Source organism: Onychostruthus taczanowskii, unplaced genomic scaffold (genome assembly GCF_017590055.1).
Source record: "Onychostruthus taczanowskii isolate IOZ18803 unplaced genomic scaffold, ASM1759005v1 scaffold37, whole genome shotgun sequence".
Lineage (NCBI taxonomy): Eukaryota > Metazoa > Chordata > Aves > Passeriformes > Passeridae > Onychostruthus > Onychostruthus taczanowskii.
This window is the reverse complement of record NW_024501126.1, coordinates 9,008,071-9,026,058: the sequence shown is the minus strand read 5'-3', so window position 1 is coordinate 9,026,058 and position 17,988 is coordinate 9,008,071. Positions and strand designations below refer to the sequence as shown.

The window sequence follows — 17,988 nt, the reverse complement described above, 5'->3', positions numbered from 1 at the left end:
CAGGGATTACTTTGGAGGTGATTTTATGCTTTGAAAAATAAATATCCCATGGGATAAAAATTTGTATCTGACATAATAAATGTTGTTCAATAAATTGGTAAATAATGTCTTTTTGTTCAGCTAATTTTTGATGGACTTATAGATGTTGGGCTTGTTTTTCTGGTCCAGGTTTACTCATTTTGTTACATTATGCACATTTTGTATTTGCAGGCTCATTTTGCTTTATTACAGTAACTGGAATTTTCTATGCTTCTTTAGTATAATGTAGCCTTTAGTTATTACAAGGAGGGGTGCTTCACTTCTAAGCATTGTACAGTATTTTCATATTTTTTCAATTAGGGCTTAAATATGAGGTGATTTATGTTGCTATGACATAAAACAGGGATTTTGTTCAGTCTCTAAGCATTGGCTTTCTGTAGTGTGATTTTAAAAAAATATAATAATACCATGTATGGGACTGTTTTCTGTGTAGGTTAGTCCTGCAATTGTTGCCAAAGAGCTGTCAGTGTCTGACACAGATATCTCAGAAGTATCCTGGACCGATAATGGGACCTTTAACTTATCCGAGGGGTATTCTCCACAGACAGACACATCTGATGGTATGTAACAGCTTCATCTATATCATCAGTGGAATCCACATGTGCAAGTTGCCTCAAAATTATTAGATAATTAGATATTATTAGATAATTTGAGGACAGAAGGTTTTGGGATTGTTACTTTTCTCTCTGAAATGAATTTAAAGTTAATCTTAAGTGTTTTGTATAGTTTTGGATACATCTTGTTTAAGAACTGTCCTTATCTTAAAAATGTTTAAAGTACATCAGCAAGTGTCTAAATAAATAGGTAGTACTGGGTAAAACCAACATTCAATAAATGCTAGATGTAGAACTCTCTCTTACCAAGCCTTTTAAGGACGTAAACCCTTTAAAATTACTACCACTGCTTTTGTGGGTAAGCTAAGCAAATAAAGGCTGAGAAAGAAACAGTGAATATACACTGACTTGTTAAACAGGCAATTTTAAAAAGTATTAGCAGGTTTTACTACTGGAAATGAAGACAGCCAGCAATAAGCCTATGAACACTTGGACTAGGAAAAAGTTCTCAAGCACTTGGCTTGATCTTGACCAGAAAAAAATTCTTACTTTTTATCAGTAAACACTTTGCTGGAATAAAGATTAAGGACAACAGTAGTTTGTTGCTCTGATCACCTTGCATTTCTCCTAGGAAAAGCTGTCTGTAAATGATGATACTACAGGCCAAATTAATAATTTCAGTTATTTTCCTAATATTTCAAGTTGTAAATAGACAGCATTGTATGATTACAGAACCATAAGTTGTAAAAAGCAATTGTCATTCATCTCATCTATCTTCTTATCTAAAGCAGGTTCAAAGCTCTTCATTAAAGCTTGATGAAGTTTCTCAGGGCTCAGACCACTTGAACTCTGAACATCTCTAGTGGTAGAGATTCAGCAACTTCCCTGGAAAGCCTTTTTCAATATTTGCTTACCCTCATGATGAAAAAGTTCTTTTCTTACAGTGAGTCAAAATTTCCCATGTTCCAGTTTGTGTCAGTTTATTCTGACCCTTTCACTGTGCATCTCCTAGAAGAGTCAGGCCCATCTTCTCTATACTGTCCCATTCAGTAGTTAAACTGATCACCCTTTGCCACCTTCTCTTGGGCCAAACGAGGCCCATTCTCTCAGCATCTACATGCATCCTGTTCTCTAGCCCCTAAATAATCATGCTGGCCCTCCAGGGGGTTCAGTCCTGTGTGCCATTGTCTGTCTAGAACTGGAGAGGTCACAACAAGGCAAAGTACTTAAATGTGTATTTGCAGTTGCTGAATAGAGGAGGAAAATCCTCTCCACTGACTTTCTGCCTTCAATTTTGCTGCTATGGCTCAGTGTGTGGTTGACCTTCCTTGCTGCAAGGGCATGCCACTGACCTGCTGCCCACGGATCTTTTTCTGGAAAGCTGCTTTTCTTGTGGCCCTTGGCCTGTATAGGGTATTCCATCCCAGATGCAAGACTTCACATTTGCTTTTGTTGAATGTCATGATGTTCCTTTTCAGCCTGTTCCTTTCTCCAGCCTGTTGAGGTCCCTCTGAAGGCATCCTGACCTCCAGAATATCAAATACACCTGTCCCACAGCAATTCTTTTCTGCCCATGAACTTGCAGAGTGCACTCCAGCCTGTCATCCCAGTCTTTAATAAAAACCTTGAACAGTGCTGGTTTCAGTCCCTGTGGCAGACACCAATAACCAGCCTCCAGCAGCACCTTGTGTTGCTGATGAAGCCTTTGACCCCTGCAGTCTGGCCACCTTTCCACCCACCTTACAGTTCCCTTACCCCGTTTGCTCAGCAGCTTGGCTGTAAGGATCATGTGGAAAACTCTATTCAAAGCCTTGCTAAGTGAAAAATAACATCTGTTCTTCTCCATGGAGCATTTCAGCAAATGGGACATATACAGAAGTGCAAAACCAAATGGGATGCATTCGAGAACTGGCTTGTCTCCTGTCAAAGCTCTGTGCATTTGGGCCACCACTCTGCATGCAACACAACCCTTCCTTCTCACCTTCTCAGCCTGTCTTTCCTAAAGAAAATGGAGAAAATGGCATAGGAGTCATTTTTAGGATTTATTTCCTTAACCCTTATGAATGCTCCTGCAACACGCTCCTATTGCTTGTTTTCATAGAAAGTAAGTTCAAAATTTTTACCTTCTCATTCAAATACTTGATGAAAGTATTTGCTTGTGCCGATTCAGGCCTCTTCCACAGGCCATGTACTCCATGGTATGTTTTACACATTTCTAATAACAAATATTGTGTCATTCATTAATGCAGCAATTAAAATTAAATGTTTGATTGCATCCTGCTTTTTATCCTCTTGAAAACATGAAATAATTCTGATCATCTGTAGAGTTTCCATTTTATGTTTCCTTTTTAATACAAGCATTGGCCAAGAAAGGAAAAAGAAATTAAGTCTTTACATTGGTTTTATATCTTTAAACAGATAAGCATTCTTTTTATTACTCCATATGCACGTTAAAAGCTCGTAACACATCTTACATGTTTACATATTTGTAGTTTATATATATTGTGAAGAGAGATGAATTTTAGGACTTCATGTGGTTGGTATATTTAGAAACAGCTGTGCTGAAGATTTGCATGGATTGTTTCATTAAAGAGAGATGCCTAAAAAAGTTAGCTTAAAAAAGTTACTTTGTTCAAATAGTTAGGTTGATACCAGCAGATTTGTGGCGCTAGATTTATGACCTCAAAACCATTTTGTTTTTGATGTCACAAAAAGCTCGTTCCACTAGAGAACTACTAGAGTAGGGATTAGTAAATGTATTCAGAGGAACACTTGCTACTCACATTGTTACGTGGGGCTGTCTTTTTGGGAAACCTTTTGTGAATGCTAAGACTGTTTTCTTCTGTTAACCTTGTAATAGATTTTGACCGACCTAGTGATCATGAAGAAGCTTTCGCTAGAGACCTTTTGGAGTTTCCCTCTTTAGAAAATGGTGCTGGCACAAATGATGACGATGACTCAAGCATCGGTTTGCCCACGCAGCAAAAACGAAGGAAAGAGCAAACTGATGTCAAGGCGGATCACGCTTCCAGACAGAGTAAAGAGAGACCATCCACTGCAGGGCTGTCCTTGCCTTTGACCAGTGACCAAACCTTTAATTTAATGAGTGGAATTGCTGGCGATGTCATCACGGCTGCGGTGTCTGCTGCCATCAAAGACCAGCTGCAGTCCCTACAGCAAGGTCCATCACAGGCAGCGCCCAGTTTGAGCGAGGAGACAGACACAGAGGAAGGTGATGATTTTGAACTGCTTGACCAGTCTGAGCTAGAGCAGATTGAGAAAGAATTGGGACTTTCACAAGGTCAAGAAGCAGAATCCCAGGAAAAGAAAAAGTCTTCAGGCTTCCTTTCAAATCTTCTTGGAAGTCATTAACCTTGAAGTTGCAGCTGGTAACACAGAAGAAACTAAACATAAAACACAAAAAAAATACCATCAAATACTACAAAACAAACAAAAAGAAAAAAAAAAGAAAAAAAAAAGAGAAGAAAATTCTGAGCTGTAAGCTTTAACTATCCCTTTAGATGTGTTGTAATAATTTCCCTTATGCAGAGTGAATTAACTGGATAAGTATCAGCTAATACTGATAGTTTAATGTTTCTGGTAGTTGTACCTCAATGTAATAGCATGGAAATGAATTCTCTATCCACTGTTTGGTTGCAGATGTGTGGTGGAAGTCAGTTGTTCAAAATAGTTGGGGGAGAGGTTTCTTTTACCTTTTTGCCAACCATCTATTTTGGGGTCCTGAGCCAAATTTCCAATATCAGCAGTTTATTTACTCTAGTTTTCCAATCATGTAATACAATTAACGACTCATATTGTGAGGGCAAGTTACCAGAGGGCTGCAGTGAGATTAACTGCATCTCACCTCCTTCAATCCTACCAAAAAGTATGGATCCCTGCAGTTAGCATTATGTATAGTGCATCTACTGCATATGAAACACATTAACTGACACAACTCGAGTTTAAATATGTGTGCAACACTATAAAACCTCCTAGATTTCATACTTAAAACCTTTGAATTATTTTGGATATGGTGATGCATTTCCAAGTTTTTTGCTGTTATAGGCTTGTAGAGCTGTCAAGTGGCATGTTATATGACTGACCACCTGCTGTGTTCCTTGATGGAGTCTGATCCTTGGCAGTATTGCCCGTGCAAAGTCAGCCAATGAATCTTTATGTTTAAAAGTTAATATTGTGTAAACTGAACAACCTGTTTGGGAGCAGGTGAGGGTAGTTATTGTTTGGAGTAGAGATTAGAGATTAAAAAAAAGAAAAAAAAAAGAAAAAAAACAAAGCAAAAAGGCTTTTTAGGTGCCACTTCCTTAATTTGAGATTCTGTAGGTTTTGGTTTGGCTATTTTTCCCGTGATAGCTGCTTCCACTTGCATCAAAAGTTATGTTGCAAGGTGATGATTTTAATATACTTAGAAGCATTGGTGAGGTCAGTTGCTGGAGAAGACACTCAGAATCTTCTTCTTGGCATGTAATTTTAAACAAAAAACTTGTTTCAATTATTTGCCAGTTTAAAGTCCACACATGCTGAGTGGCATGGGATCTCAAGCAGATAATTTATTTTTCTAGGGCTTTTTTGTTCACCTGTGACAAAACTGCATTGCAATACCAAGCAATAGTAATCCAAGAAATAGGATGAAATAAAGCTAGGTTTTTTTAATGTGATGTAAACCATTAGCAAAGTTGAGGGACCATGTCAGCTGCTACTACTACTCAAGTAAATTTCCATTTGCTGGCATTTGAAGAGGTAAATACTGTCATCTAGGACCCTCAAAAAGTACAGCAACAGATGATAAAAATCTTCCACTAACATATATGTATAGGTAAACCTGTGTTTGAAATTAACTTCATTTTGTATTTTTTTTTCCTTTTGAGGTGGAAGAATAGGCAGATGGCCAAAAAGAGTATAGCAAAAGGAAGGAGGCCGAGATGTTTTGACACTAGCTTTATTGTTGCTTGTGCTTTTTGTGTCAGTAGTGCATATTGACTGTGTTTGCTGTCCTTTACCAGTAAAAGGGTAAGCCTGTGCCTTCATTATCAAATACATTATGAAATAAGTGGATGCTGGATATAGATCCCACAAGATGCAGCTTTCAAATTACAATATCTCAACACCTGAGTTTCTGGAAATCATTAGAAAACATGGCTCACATCACTTCCACAGCATTAGTTGCTAAGTTTCTTCTTTAGCTTTCACCAGGTTGTTCTTCTCATTTGGAAAAAATAAATTAAAAAAAAAATCAAATACCCAACCAAAATTAAAAAAAGGTTTTGTTGGAAAATCAGTGAGTTTAAAAAGTTCTCAGATGACTTAAAAGCCTCATTTCCTTGCCGCACGTTTAGGACAATCTGTACAGTTAAAAGAGTACAAATCCAAGTTGCTGATGAAGCTTTGTAGGATGCCCAAACAACTGCGTGCTTCCTTGTCCAGGAGTACTGGTGCCAGAAGGGGAAACTGGCTGCGGGACAGGGAGAGGCGGCAGGGAGGGAGCAGTCGTTCACAGGCTTTTCTGGAGCAGACTGGCAGGACAGGCTAGCTGGCTGTCAACGGTGGCATTGTAACAGCGTGCACTTTATTGTTGTTTTATGGAAAATACTTGTGGTTATGAAAGTATGTAACACAGGGGCACTCTTCTAGAATAATAGATTAGATCAGAAAGAAAAGCAGTTGGAGGAGTTTCTCAGACTTTTTGTAAATGACCCATTTTCTGGTTTCAAGATAGATAAATAGATTGATTTTTCCCCAGTATGACACTCATTTATTTTTTTTTTTTTCAGAAAGAAAAAAACAACCAAAACTTGAACGAGTAAATCATTAAAGTTAGGGACATAGTTGTTCATCTGAGAGTCTTTAGAATTTTTTTTTCTGCTGTCATGATAGTTAATTACATTCAAAACCCTAAATGCTGTGTAATGGGAAGGATGTAATTCTGTAACATTTAATATTCTTCCTCAGGTATAAAAAGATGTCTAATTTTCTGCAGGAAATTATCTCTTCCCTTCCACATAACCACATGTAAGAAACACTTTGCGTGGACACAATACATTCCACTGCCAGCAGTTCGCCAGCAAAACACAAAGAAAATGTTTCTCTCCTTTGTGGATCCTCTCCACACTGCCCTCAGTTGGAAATCCTTTGAGAAAACTTCATTTTGTTGTATTGTAGCAGCAGCCAAGAAATGGCAGTTCCTTAAAAATTCCTGTTACAATGGTCTACAGCGTCTTTCCTACCAAGCACTGTTGTCACCTTCCCATCCTTCAAATGGAATGCCTGGGCAGGAATACAGGCAGGGGGGTATAAGGCAATACATAGCATTGAAACATACAGTTTTTCCATGCAAAGCTTCCTTGCATGTGATTTCCAGTCAGAAGGCACACGGGCAGCACAGAGGGCTTAGTGTGAGCCAATGCCATGGGGTAAGAGTGTGTGATCCTGCCCTGGAATCGGTGCTGCTTGTGTTGTGTGTGTGTGCTCGTAGCTGGCAGCAAAGGGCTCACCCTCTTGTGCCTTGCAGTGGCTTCTTCACGCATCCCGATGGAAGAAAAGGATGTATGTCAGGGCAGGGATGCAGGTCACTCTTTTGTAATTGGAAAATTTCCCCTTGTGTCAGTACACATGTGACAGGATCTCCATCGGATTGGTGTCCTTTGGTGTGTCAAATCCAGTGCAAAACCACCGTTCCCATAACACGAGGTTCCCATGTGTATGTACCACACACCTACTGACCACTCTTGTGTTTGTTAGAAAAAAATTACTATTCTATGCAGAGTAGGTTAAGTAATTGTAACCCAAAGTAACGGGATCTGAAGAAATACTCGTTCTACTTGTTCTGTGTTCGTTTTGCACTTTCTCCATGCTGTCCCAGCCTTCTGAACAAATAAATCCCTGTAGTCTCCACGTCTGTTCTCAGCACATGAGCAGCGTCGCAGTCTGTGAGTAACCCCCACCCAGGCAACCAGAAACTGGAGAATTACAAAATGTCCGTATTTAAGTATTCTGCAGCACTTTACCTGCCTGATCACTGTTTTGTAAACATGGAACTATTATATTGATTGTTTTAATAAATATGTGTTAGTTTTTACCTTTCATCATCTCATTGTGTGTTTGCTCCCAGAAATGGAAATAAACCCTCTAACAACAAACGGGGTTAATTTATCACTCTGTGCATCTATCTGAAAGGAGGCTCTAGCCAGGTGGGCTTCGGCCTCTTCCCCCAGGTAACCTGTGATGGGACAAGAAGAGAGCTGTAAGCTGCAGCTGGGGAGCTTTAGGTTGGGCATCGGGAAGAATTTTCTTCACAGAAAGGGTGATCAGATACTGGAAAGGGCTGCCCAGGGAGGTGGTGGAGTCACCGTCCCTGGAGGCGTTTCAGGAAGGACTGGGCGTGGCACTTAGTGCGGTGTTCGGCATAGGTTGGACTCGATCGGAGACATCTTTTCCAACCTAACTGGCTCCGTGAGAACACCCGAACAAACAGAACAAAAAGAAACAAAACAAACACAAGCCCAACCAGCCGAAGGCGCAGAGCCGCACCGCGGCACGGCCCGTGAGGCGGCGCTCCCGCCCCTGCCCCGCGTCCTCCGGCCGCCAGGGGACGCGCGCGGGCCGCTCCCGCCGGACGCCGCGCGGCCGCTTCCTGCCCCGCGCGCGGCACCGCCCGCTCCGCCGGCCGCAGGTGCGTGTCCCGGGAATCAGGGACGGGGTGGGCTGGAATGTGTTGGAATGGAATGGACCGGCTCGACCCGGCCCGGGCCAATGCGGGTAGCGGGGGCAGGAGGCGTGGCCTGGCCGAGCCGGCTTTGCCCCCTTGGGATGCAGGTTCCCTGTGAGCCCGGCCTGCTCCACGCCTGGCCTGGCGGCTTCCGGCTGCTGCCTGCGCCCTGTCTTATCTCATGGTTTTTGTTTTTCATTTTTTTTATCTATAGGTTTTGCCCGAATTTTTAGGTTTTTTTATCTATAGGTTTTGTTGTCCGTGTGGTAAACGCCTGCCTTGTGCCAGGATCAGGGACACGGGCTCAGTGTAAATCCACCCGAAGGCAGCTAGAAATCAGCCGTGATAAAGAGCCTCAGGGGAGACCGCGACTTGGCCTGAAGGGCTCGGCTGTGCTGCGGGCTTGCGAGTGCCTGGGGTTTCCTTTTGCCGAGCCCCACACGAGGTAGGGCTCGGGGCCTCGGTGCTGGGGCTTAAAACGGGACGGGAAATGCAGGCGGGACGCGGGAAGGATCCGTGCCACCACACGGGAATTCTGTTTTGCGCAATTTGTGTTGTAAACGCGTCTCCACGTAACAGAGGTGAAGGTTTATGGCTTTAGCTTCTCTTAGTTACAAACCTCTTCTCCTGAGCCGCTTTCTTGCGGGTGGGGCGGAGCGGGGCGAGGTTGGGTGTTTTTAAGTGCCCCCGTGGTAATGCAGCGTGCAGCTTCTGTCTGTCCGTCATGGACCGGAGCAGAGTGCTCTCCCTCGGCGTCCTCCAAGGGGTTTGTCACTGCAGCCAGCGTGGCTCTGAGTCAGTGCTTTATGGCAAAGGTTGGCCCTTGCCTGGGGAGAAGGGCAGGGCGCGCTGCGGGTGGCAGGGAAACGCCTCAGGGAATCCTCGGGATCTCTCAGTGGGCAGAGAACATGTTTTTCTCTGAAACACAAAAAGCGTCTGTTGTACTGGGCAGATGCTCCAGATTATATGGCCTTCAATTGCTGCTTCCCCCCGTCACTATCACACTGCCGATAGCACAAGCAATAATAAGTAAGGATTCCAGTGGTTCCAGGGAATGAGCATTTCATAACATGTGTTTTGACTCTACATGTTTATGACTTCTACCACTGCTTCTCCCTGTTAGTAGCTTCAGGGAAGGGCTGCTCTTCCTCTCCCTGCTTTCAGACCCCCTCATCCTCATGTATTTTTTTTTAATCCAGATTAAGGCATCATCTAATCAACTGATTTCTAAATCAGTTAAACAATGATCTGTGATCTCCAGATTACACTTTTTGCTCTTTGATTGTGCAGCATTCAAGAAATTCCATCAGCTTTGTTAAAAAAAAAAAAAAAAAAAAGAAAAGAAAGGAAAATTTCATTAAGCACTGAGAAGGAAGGAAATGTATGGGTTTGGAAAGGACAGCATGAGTGGGAGGCCACTGCTCTGCCGTTGTCCTGTCCCAGCCCCAGTAGCATGGGTTGGCTGGATAGTGGGAACTGAAGGGAGAGCAGGGTTAGCAGTGGTTTCAGGTGCTAGGCATGACTGACTACATCTCCAGATGAACAGCTCTGCTGGGTGAAGTGTTGTCAACACTACATGCACTGCTCCAAAGTAGCTAAGAAGGCTTTATTTTTAACTATAGTAACTTTTTTTTTTTTTTATGCCATTTAATAAGGCTGTGGAAGATGCAAAATAGGACTGTAAGCAGGTTTTCCCTTTTTACCCTTGTTTCTGAGGAATCACTGGTCTCCCCAAAGTCTTACAGTTGGGTAGAAGATGAGCTTGTTAAGAACCTCTAGTCACTGATCTTCAGTGAAAAGCGTAGAGCTTTTGAAATGCTGGTGCTGTGACTGGGGGCCCTCTCATGCATCACAGTCCCAACAGGCACAGCAGGTTCTGCATCCAGAGCTGGGATGCTCAGCTGCTGCTGTGGTACAAGTGAACTCAGTCTTTTATTTATAAGTTTCCTCTCTTGCTGCTGCCCATGAATACCACACTCATTGCTGATGCTGGTGTTTAGTAATTCTGTGCAAGAACCGTGTGTCTAACACTGCCTTAAAATAAGGTTGTCAGGATGAAGGTGTTGGGGCTTTTTTGTGTCTGTTACTTAATTTTTTAACATGATTTTATTTTTTTGCCATTTTCTAGTAATGGCCACCTACACTTGCATCACTTGCCGTGTGGCTTTCAAGGATGGTGACATTCAGCGTGCCCATTACAAAAGCGACTGGCACCGGTACAACCTGAAGCGTAAAGTTGCTGACATGCCTCCTGTTACTGCTGAGAATTTCCAAGAGAGAGTCCTGGCACAGAGAGCAGTAGCAGAGGAGCAGAACAAAATCACTGCCACTTACTGCACAGTGTGCAGCAAGAGGTTCTCCACCTTCAATGCCTATGAGAATCACCTGAAGTCCAAGAAGCACCTGGAGCTGGAGAAGAAAGCTGTCCAAGCTGTCAGCAAGAAGGTGAAAATATTAAATGAGAAGAATCTGGAAAAGGGGCTGGCCCCAGAGAGTGTAAATAAAGATGAAATGAACACAGCTATTCAGCAAGCCATCAGAGCCCAGCCATCTTCATCTCCAAAGAAGACACCTCTACCTCCTAGTCATGCGAGTAGCTCTCCAGTTTCCAGGGAAAGCACCAGCTTGTCCCAGAGCAGAGAACGACCAGAAATACCTCCACGGCTGCAGTGGTTTGAACAGCAAGCGAGGAAGCTGGCCAAGCAACAGGCAGAGGAAGAAGAGGATAATGAGGAAGGTAGGCAGTAAACACACTGACAGGAGATAGCTTGGGGTAAGCTATGGTTTGGGCAAAAGCTTCCTCCTACTTCTGTAGCAGTGCAGCATTTTCCATCACAGAAGGTCTTGCTGTTGATTAAATTTTCAGTTTAACAAAGGAGTTAAGGTTGCCTGTGTTTGCAGTCTGGGATTCTGTGTTAGTATCTGGACTGCCAGCTGTTCAGCTTACAGACAGACACTAATGCATGTAGAGATTGAGTATAAATAGTCACTAGGATATCTGTATCACAGAGCACTGCTTCCCACATAAAGCATCAAAGGAAGTTTCCTTTAAAAAAGGTTGATGTAACAGGTTACCCTAAAACTACTTCTGAAAAATAAATGAACAAAAATCCAGTTATGATAATTTGCTATTATCCTAAGTCATTTCCTGATCTGTTGAAGGGAGGTGGGACTGTGGTTGGTGTTGTTTCCCTCTGCCCACCAAGACCAGAGTAGAAAATTTGCTCTTTAACCTGACTGTGTGGTGTCACCCCCCAGCGTGTTGATGTCTGTGTTAGGTTTGAGAGTTGCCACCCCAGTGGCCTCTTCCTATGAATACAGCTCTGTGTTGGAGGTCAGCCTGGAAAGCAGACAGCTGAAAAGATCAGAGCTTCAGAATTTCCAGAAAAGAGTTATTTTTAACCTGGATGCTTTCAGTGCTGTAGTTGACAGTGCAGCTCCAAACACATCTATTGGAGCAGTTGAATGGGGTGATTGAGCTGAAGCAAGGGGACAGGTATGAGTGAGGTGGAACTTGAATCCAGCTTCTGAAACCCCTGTGTCACGTTACTGCATCTGTCACAGCAGTTTTGTGCTCTTGAAATTTCAGTTGCAGTTCAGTGAACCTGTTCTACATGAGGAGAAACATTTACCTCTGAGCATACATTGTAACACCTAAAGAAGCCAGCTTGCACCTCTCGAGTGTTAATGTTAACACTACTGTTTACAGCAGTAAAGTGTTAATAGTTGAGAAAATGGAGGGGGAAAAGTATCAGATCTGCCTACAGTTTTTATGAGTGACCTTGTGCTTTGCTGTGCATCTTAAAAAGAAATGTCTTTTACTGGCAATGGTAAATTCTTGCACCTGGAAGTGACTGTGTGGTACTTAGCTGTAAGAACAAAAAATGCAATAGGTTCTATGATGGCTTTTTCTAACTCATTTGGGATGTATTTTGCTTGGGAAAGTATAAAATAAATATTTTTTTTAAAACTTCCTTTAGAAGACTGGGAAGATATGGATTCTGATGAAGACATTGGCTCTGATGAAGATATGGAAAGTGTGGAAGAAGAAGAAGGGGAACAGCAGGCAGAGGCTGAAAGCATTCCTGCTGTCGGGGCCATACCAGTCACAGACTGCTTGTTCTGTTCCCATCACTCAAGATCTCTCACAAAAAATGTGGCGCATATGACAAAAATCCACAGCTTCTTCATTCCAGACATAGAGTACCTTGTGGATCTCAGAGGACTAATCAAGTATCTTGGTATGACTGAATGTTCTCTAATCTATTTGTCAGGATAATTATATTCTGATAGTTCTTGTTTTCATTTGGGTATGACACCAAATGTTTTAGTTTGGGTTGCTTTTTTTTTTTTTTGTCTTAGTGCTGTCAGTATTTTGATCATGAGCAGGACCACAGGCTTTCCAGGAAGAATGAGAGAAAAAACTTAGATGAGCAAACATGGTCATGTACCCTGCAGGTCTCTCATAGTTTTCTGATGTTGAGAAAGTTGTTCAGATAATGTGAAATTTGGGACAGAATTCTGTTGCTAAAGTAATCATACAAACTGTGTTCTACCAGTGAGTCACACGAATTTGTCTCTTTGGTTTACAGTGCTTGTGAGAGAGTTAAAAGGAAAAAAAGTATCATCCTTCAAGTCTAAAAATAATGATGCAAATAAAAGAATTTTGAAGTATTGGATAGAAAAACATGTTAGAAGCGTGAAATTTGTTACTGAGAATACTGAATGACCCATACCTTGTCACAAGAAATCTTTAACAGGCCAGACTTGTCCCTGGTGGGGCCATATGGTCACGGCATAGGAACAGCAGGGCTATCCTGGAAATTAAGGGCTCAAGGCTCCTCTTAAGTCTCTCTGCCTGCAAGCTGGGAAGGCTTTGTCACAGAAATGTTAATTACTGACTAGGGAGATTTTGTTCAGACCATTAGAAGTGCCAATATTTTTTGCAGGAGAGAAAGTTGGTGTTGGGAAAATCTGCATCTGGTGCAATGAAAAGGGGAAATCCTTCTACTCTACGGAAGCGGTCCAGGCTCATATGAATGATAAAAGCCATTGCAAACTCTTCACAGATGGAGATGCTGCCCTGGAATTTGCAGATTTCTATGATTTTAGGTGAGGTCATTTCTCTTTGAGTGGTACACAGGTGGGGACAGACAAAAGAACAGTTAAATATTACATTAGAAACTATTATTCATTCTTAAAATTTAGTGGTGTTTCGGGTTCCAGTACTTATTTTGCATTGCTGGTTCCCCACTCTTTTATGTAATGGTAACAACAAGATTGGTTGTCTTCTTCTGTGACCATAATTACCAGTCCTACATCAAAGTATATTTTGAATTCTGTTTTGCATGTTCGCTGTTACTGAATTGAGCTTTCAGTGCACCAGCAAGGCCATAAAAGGTCATAACTGTCTTTCCCACTACCTTTTAAAGAGATTGTGGATTTAAGACCTACTGGGGGTTTCTTACATAAGTTTCATTGTGTAGCTGGAGTTGCTGTGATTTAGAGGCCTCTTGTTGAACTTCCTGCAGCTAATGCTAAGCTGTGTTCATTTTGGTCAGAAATACCTCATATTGTGGTGACAGGTGGAGCTGCTGCACTTGTTCAGTAGCTGAGCGGAGCTGCTGACCTGCACTGTGGTGGCTTTTTCACCATAAGTCACTGTTGAGTGTGCAGCAGCAGAACTGTGCTGAGTTGCAGAACAGGGTGGAGGAAAGGGGTTCCTTGTCTCCAGGCTTTGTTCAGGGCAAAGTTCTGCCATTAGGAGCTCTCAGAGCAAGGCAGGTGAAACACAACAGTGTTTGTGCCTTGCTGTAGCTGTGCACGGTGGTTCTTTTGTAGAGTGGGTCTGGATAGTTGTGGCTGCTCTCCATGTTTAACCCATGTATTGCTGCTCTTCCACAGGAGCAGTTATCCTGATCATGAGGATGGGAAAGATGTGGAGGGTCTTGGAAAGCACTCAGCAGAGAAAGAGTTGGATTATGATGATGACACCATGGAGCTGATCCTTCCATCAGGTGGGCATGGGGTTTATGTCACAGCTTACTTTCTCTGCACTTCCCATATCTGCCTCCAGTACCTGCAGCACAGGCCTTTGTTGTGTTTTCCTCTGGGAAGGGAGAAAGTAGTTTAGCATTAAGTGTCTTTGGGGTTATGTCCTCATTTTCCATTATTTTCATTGCCAAGTAGTTCAGCTTCTTCAGCACCGACGGATATGTGGACTGGAGCAGTGGGTTGCTTTGCCCATTTTACCTCTTCATTATGTGACTCTCGTGGTTTACTCCAAGAGTTTCTGTATTTGTTTGAGTGCAGCTTGGAGAGGCTATAACTTACCTAGTATAGGAGTTTTTTGTAGAGAGCTGGCTCCCACCAAATTCAGTAAACTAGTTCAGTAAATTAAATTATTAAATAGCCTTTCTCTAGTTCAGCATTTGGCACTCTCACTTTTTTTTTTCTTTTGTTTGGTGGTTTTGTATGTGGGGACCTCAGCCCTTTCATTCTGAAAATGCTGCCAAATCTTCAGTTACACAAGTTTTCCTGAATGTCAGCAAGTGGCTTCACTGTTTACTTGAAACAGCATTGCCTCTCTGCTCATTCCACTAATTAAGATTTTTCTTTTCTGATAACTGCACGTTTATTATCTGAGCTAAGACCCTCTTGAATAGGAGCACATTTTCTGTTTTTTCTTCAAGCACCTCTTAGGGTAATTACATTGAGTTCCCTAATAATCCTAAAATTTTTAAGGTTCTGGACCCTTTAATAACATTTCTCAGCAGAGGGGTTTCCCACAGTTCTCACAACAAGCTTGAGTGCTCCATTTCAGAAGGATAATAAGATGTCCCCTCCTGTGAACAGGTGCCAGAGTGGGTCACCGTTCCTTGATGAGGTACTACAAGCAGCGTTTTGGTGTGACAAGAGACGTGGCTGTTGCGAAGAACAAGAAAGCCGTGGGTCGGGTGCTGCAGCAGTACCGAGCCTTGGGCTGGACAGGGCAGGCAGGTGAGTGACAGTGGGAGGCCTTTGCAGAGGAGGAGGCTCTGGGATGTCAGCACTCTGCAGTTCCAGAGGTTGACTTTGCTTGACATGTGGCGTTTATGCAGTAGTTTGTCTTCCACTCGGTTCATTTTAATTCCTGACATCCAAGCGGATATAGAAAGTTTGTTTCTAAAATCCAGTGCAGCTTCTGTGCAAGCTTTTCATTCCGTTCTTTGTGATGCTTGGTGACTTCCTGAGATTTCTTGGTTTATACCTGTCCAAGTCACTACTCTTGCTATTTAGTAATATAACATAAGTCATGCTTTCCCAGTAGGGAACAGAGTTTTGGTCTATATCCACTTTTGAAATACAAGAATCACACTTGGAATGCAAAACAGCCTTTTGCTTTAATCACAGTCATGGGTATTTGTAGAGGGAGCTGGGCTTTCCCCAGAGAAAAGTGGAGAGAAGTGTACCGGTATGGGAAAAAAGAAAAAGATAGGTAACTGCTGAAGTATGTGTGTAGGTCAGCTGGTTTGCGTACAAGTTGTAAGTAAGGTGGCAGACATTGATCCGTCTCTCTTCCTTCTCTCTCCCTGCAGGGGCCGTCTCTGCTCAGCAGCGTGACATGCAGTACCTGCAGAGGATGAAGTCAAAATGGATGCTCAAGACAGGAATGAGTAACAACGCTACAAAGCAGATGCATTTCCGGATGCAAGTCAGATTCTGAGCTCCAAAGAGAGCTGCTTACAACTGGTTATGGGAAGGGGGGTTTAATGGTTTCTGGGTTGCGGATTCTCCTATTAAAACGGACTCGGTACCTATCAAATGCTGATATGTTTGCAGGTGTGTCTTCCTCAGTAAAAAGAAGAACAGCAGGGAACTTGTTTTTTCTGAAATAATGGTGGGCCTAACTTAAAAATAAAATATCTTCAGTGGATCATGTGGCAGGAGTCATGGCTATGACTGAAGGTACATGCACAGTCTTGCTGCCCATCTTCCTGCAGCCCATTTCTGGGGGACAGTTGACATCGTCATTTGTCTGAATATCTTCCATTTCCAATTCTACTAACTGGTCAAAGCCAAGAGGAGATCCTAGATCTAAATGCTTAAGATGGAGTGTATTGAATGTTTTCAGTTGTGGTGCCAGACATATTAGCTGGGTGTTTTTTAGTTCTAGCTGGCACTATTGAGGTGAAAATTTGAGAGCAAAGTTTCATGGAAGGTTAAGTAATAATTGTTTGAAGAAATGCACTGATGGAAAACATAACTCCAGGATTAATACTGTCCTCAGAAGCTGACTGTACCTGCCTGATGCTCCAGCTCAGGGCTGGATTAATAATCTGCAGCATAGTTGTTTTGCATTGAATGTAATGAATTTTCATTTCCTGAAAACTGTTCAAAATTATCCTAACATTTAGATGAATGTCAGTCAAAATTTTGCATTTCCTACTTAAAACCCTGAAGATACTGTGGATGACAGTGTTGTTTTGCCCACTCAGTACTGGTGTTTGGTTATCATGCAGTGACCCAAGACCTGTATTGGGTGGAACAGGCAGGCTCTCCCACTTAAGCAGGTGAACTGTTGCAGGCTGGTGCAGAGCAAACCTGCGTGTAAGAGCTGAGGCAGCAGCACTGTGTTGGTCCTGCTGGTGGAGATGTTAAATGTTTCCATGACTTTACCACTTCTGACCTTCCTTTAAGGAGGCAGGCACTTGCAGAGTCATTGGCTGGCTCCCGATGCCCCCAGTTGTGATGTGCTGGACACTGAGCAGGTGCCACAGGAACATGGCTGTTTCCTTGCCTGTCAGTTCAGTGGGAAGGCAGCTGGCTACAGCCAGGTTTCACTTCTGCATTTAGGATTGCACTGGATTCCCAAGGAGTGGCTTTCACTGTGTGGTTTTGGTAAAAGCTTTCTTTCTTTCTTGTGAGTGGTGTGTGTGTGATATCACTGAGAATAGCAGAGACATTTGTGTTTTAACGCTGTATTTTGACTTAAAGTAGTTCTCTAGTCTCCCTAAGAGCCGAGTTCTGAAGAAGCAGCACCATCATCATGTCAGCACTTCTGAGAGAGCACTGTATTTATGGGACTCTTAGGAAAGTGATAATTTCATAGTGGAGGTGCATGCTGTGTGGGAGTTTTGCTTTTGTGGATTTGTGTGTGGTGTCTCACTCATTATTGGTTTTTTGATTCTTCAGTGAAAGTTCTCCTGCCTTGGAAGTTTGTTTGCTGTTCCTGCATTTACTGGGAACAAAGAGTTTGAGCAGTAATGGAGGCTACAGGCTTGCACAACATTTAGTAAGTAAATTGGCTAATACAATTTAAAAAGGTGCAGATTTGCGTGGAGGGAAAACTGAAGCAGAGAGAATTTTCAAGAAGGGCTGTGTTCACGTCCAAAACCTTAAACTAAAGTTGGATTGATTAATGAGTACCTCCTTTTTCCTGACAAGATAGGGTTACTGCCATTGTATATCCCTAGCTGGACCTGGTGCACGTTTGAATTTACTGTAGAGGGTTCACTCTGGGTTATTCACTCTCAAAGTTAGAGTTAAGACACCTGGTCTCAGCTATGTGACTCAAGCTTTGTGAATTGTCAGACACCATACCCTTACTGCAGTCATGACCTGGCCCAGCCTGTGATTATGGTATGGATTTCTAGCACTGAGGATACACCCTTGTATTTGACAAGTCTCACC

The 17,988-nt window shown here is 42.6% G+C and overlaps 2 protein-coding genes across 4 annotated transcripts in view; both read left to right on the top strand.

Moving 5' to 3' along the window:
- Positions 1 to 7,691, top strand: part of RETREG1 (reticulophagy regulator 1) — a 65,139-nt gene extending 57,448 nt beyond the window's left edge. For both annotated transcript variants that reach the window (XM_041411703.1, XM_041411704.1), the window contains 2 exons: positions 473 to 599; positions 3,454 to 7,691. In XM_041411703.1, coding sequence (XP_041267637.1) covers positions 473 to 599; positions 3,454 to 3,965 — 639 coding nt within the window. In that variant the 3' untranslated portion in view covers positions 3,966 to 7,691. The remainder of the gene's footprint in view (positions 1 to 472; positions 600 to 3,453) is intronic.
- Positions 7,692 to 7,824: 133 nt separating this feature from the next.
- On the top strand, positions 7,825 to 16,231 carry ZNF622 (zinc finger protein 622). Of its 2 annotated transcripts, none has more exons than XM_041411707.1 (7): positions 7,825 to 8,761; positions 10,445 to 11,053; positions 12,300 to 12,557; positions 13,266 to 13,428; positions 14,221 to 14,333; positions 15,172 to 15,315; positions 15,894 to 16,231. In XM_041411707.1, the coding sequence occupies exons 2-7, from the start codon at positions 10,447 to 10,449 to the stop codon at positions 16,019 to 16,021; spliced, it is 1,413 nt and encodes a 470-aa protein (XP_041267641.1). In that variant the 5' UTR covers positions 7,825 to 8,761; positions 10,445 to 10,446; the 3' UTR covers positions 16,022 to 16,231. The 2 variants fall into 2 exon arrangements, with proteins under 2 accessions (XP_041267641.1, XP_041267640.1); XM_041411706.1 differs by having other exon boundaries at positions 12,297 to 12,557.
- Positions 16,232 to 17,988: the final 1,757 nt, after the last annotated feature.

What these genes read in the sequence shown, in the direction of transcription:
- ZNF622 (XM_041411706.1), top strand. Translation starts at nt 10,447, where the DNA reads ATGGCCACCTACACTTGCATCACTTGCCGTGTGGCTTTCAAGGATGGT. An exon ending in GCAGATTTCTATGATTTTAG is followed by an intron (nt 13,429 to 14,220) that starts GTGAGGTCATTT and finishes GCTCTTCCACAG; the next exon opens with GAGCAGTTATCCTGATCATG. An exon ending in GGGCTGGACAGGGCAGGCAG is followed by an intron (nt 15,316 to 15,893) that starts GTGAGTGACAGT and finishes CTCTCCCTGCAG; the next exon opens with GGGCCGTCTCTGCTCAGCAG.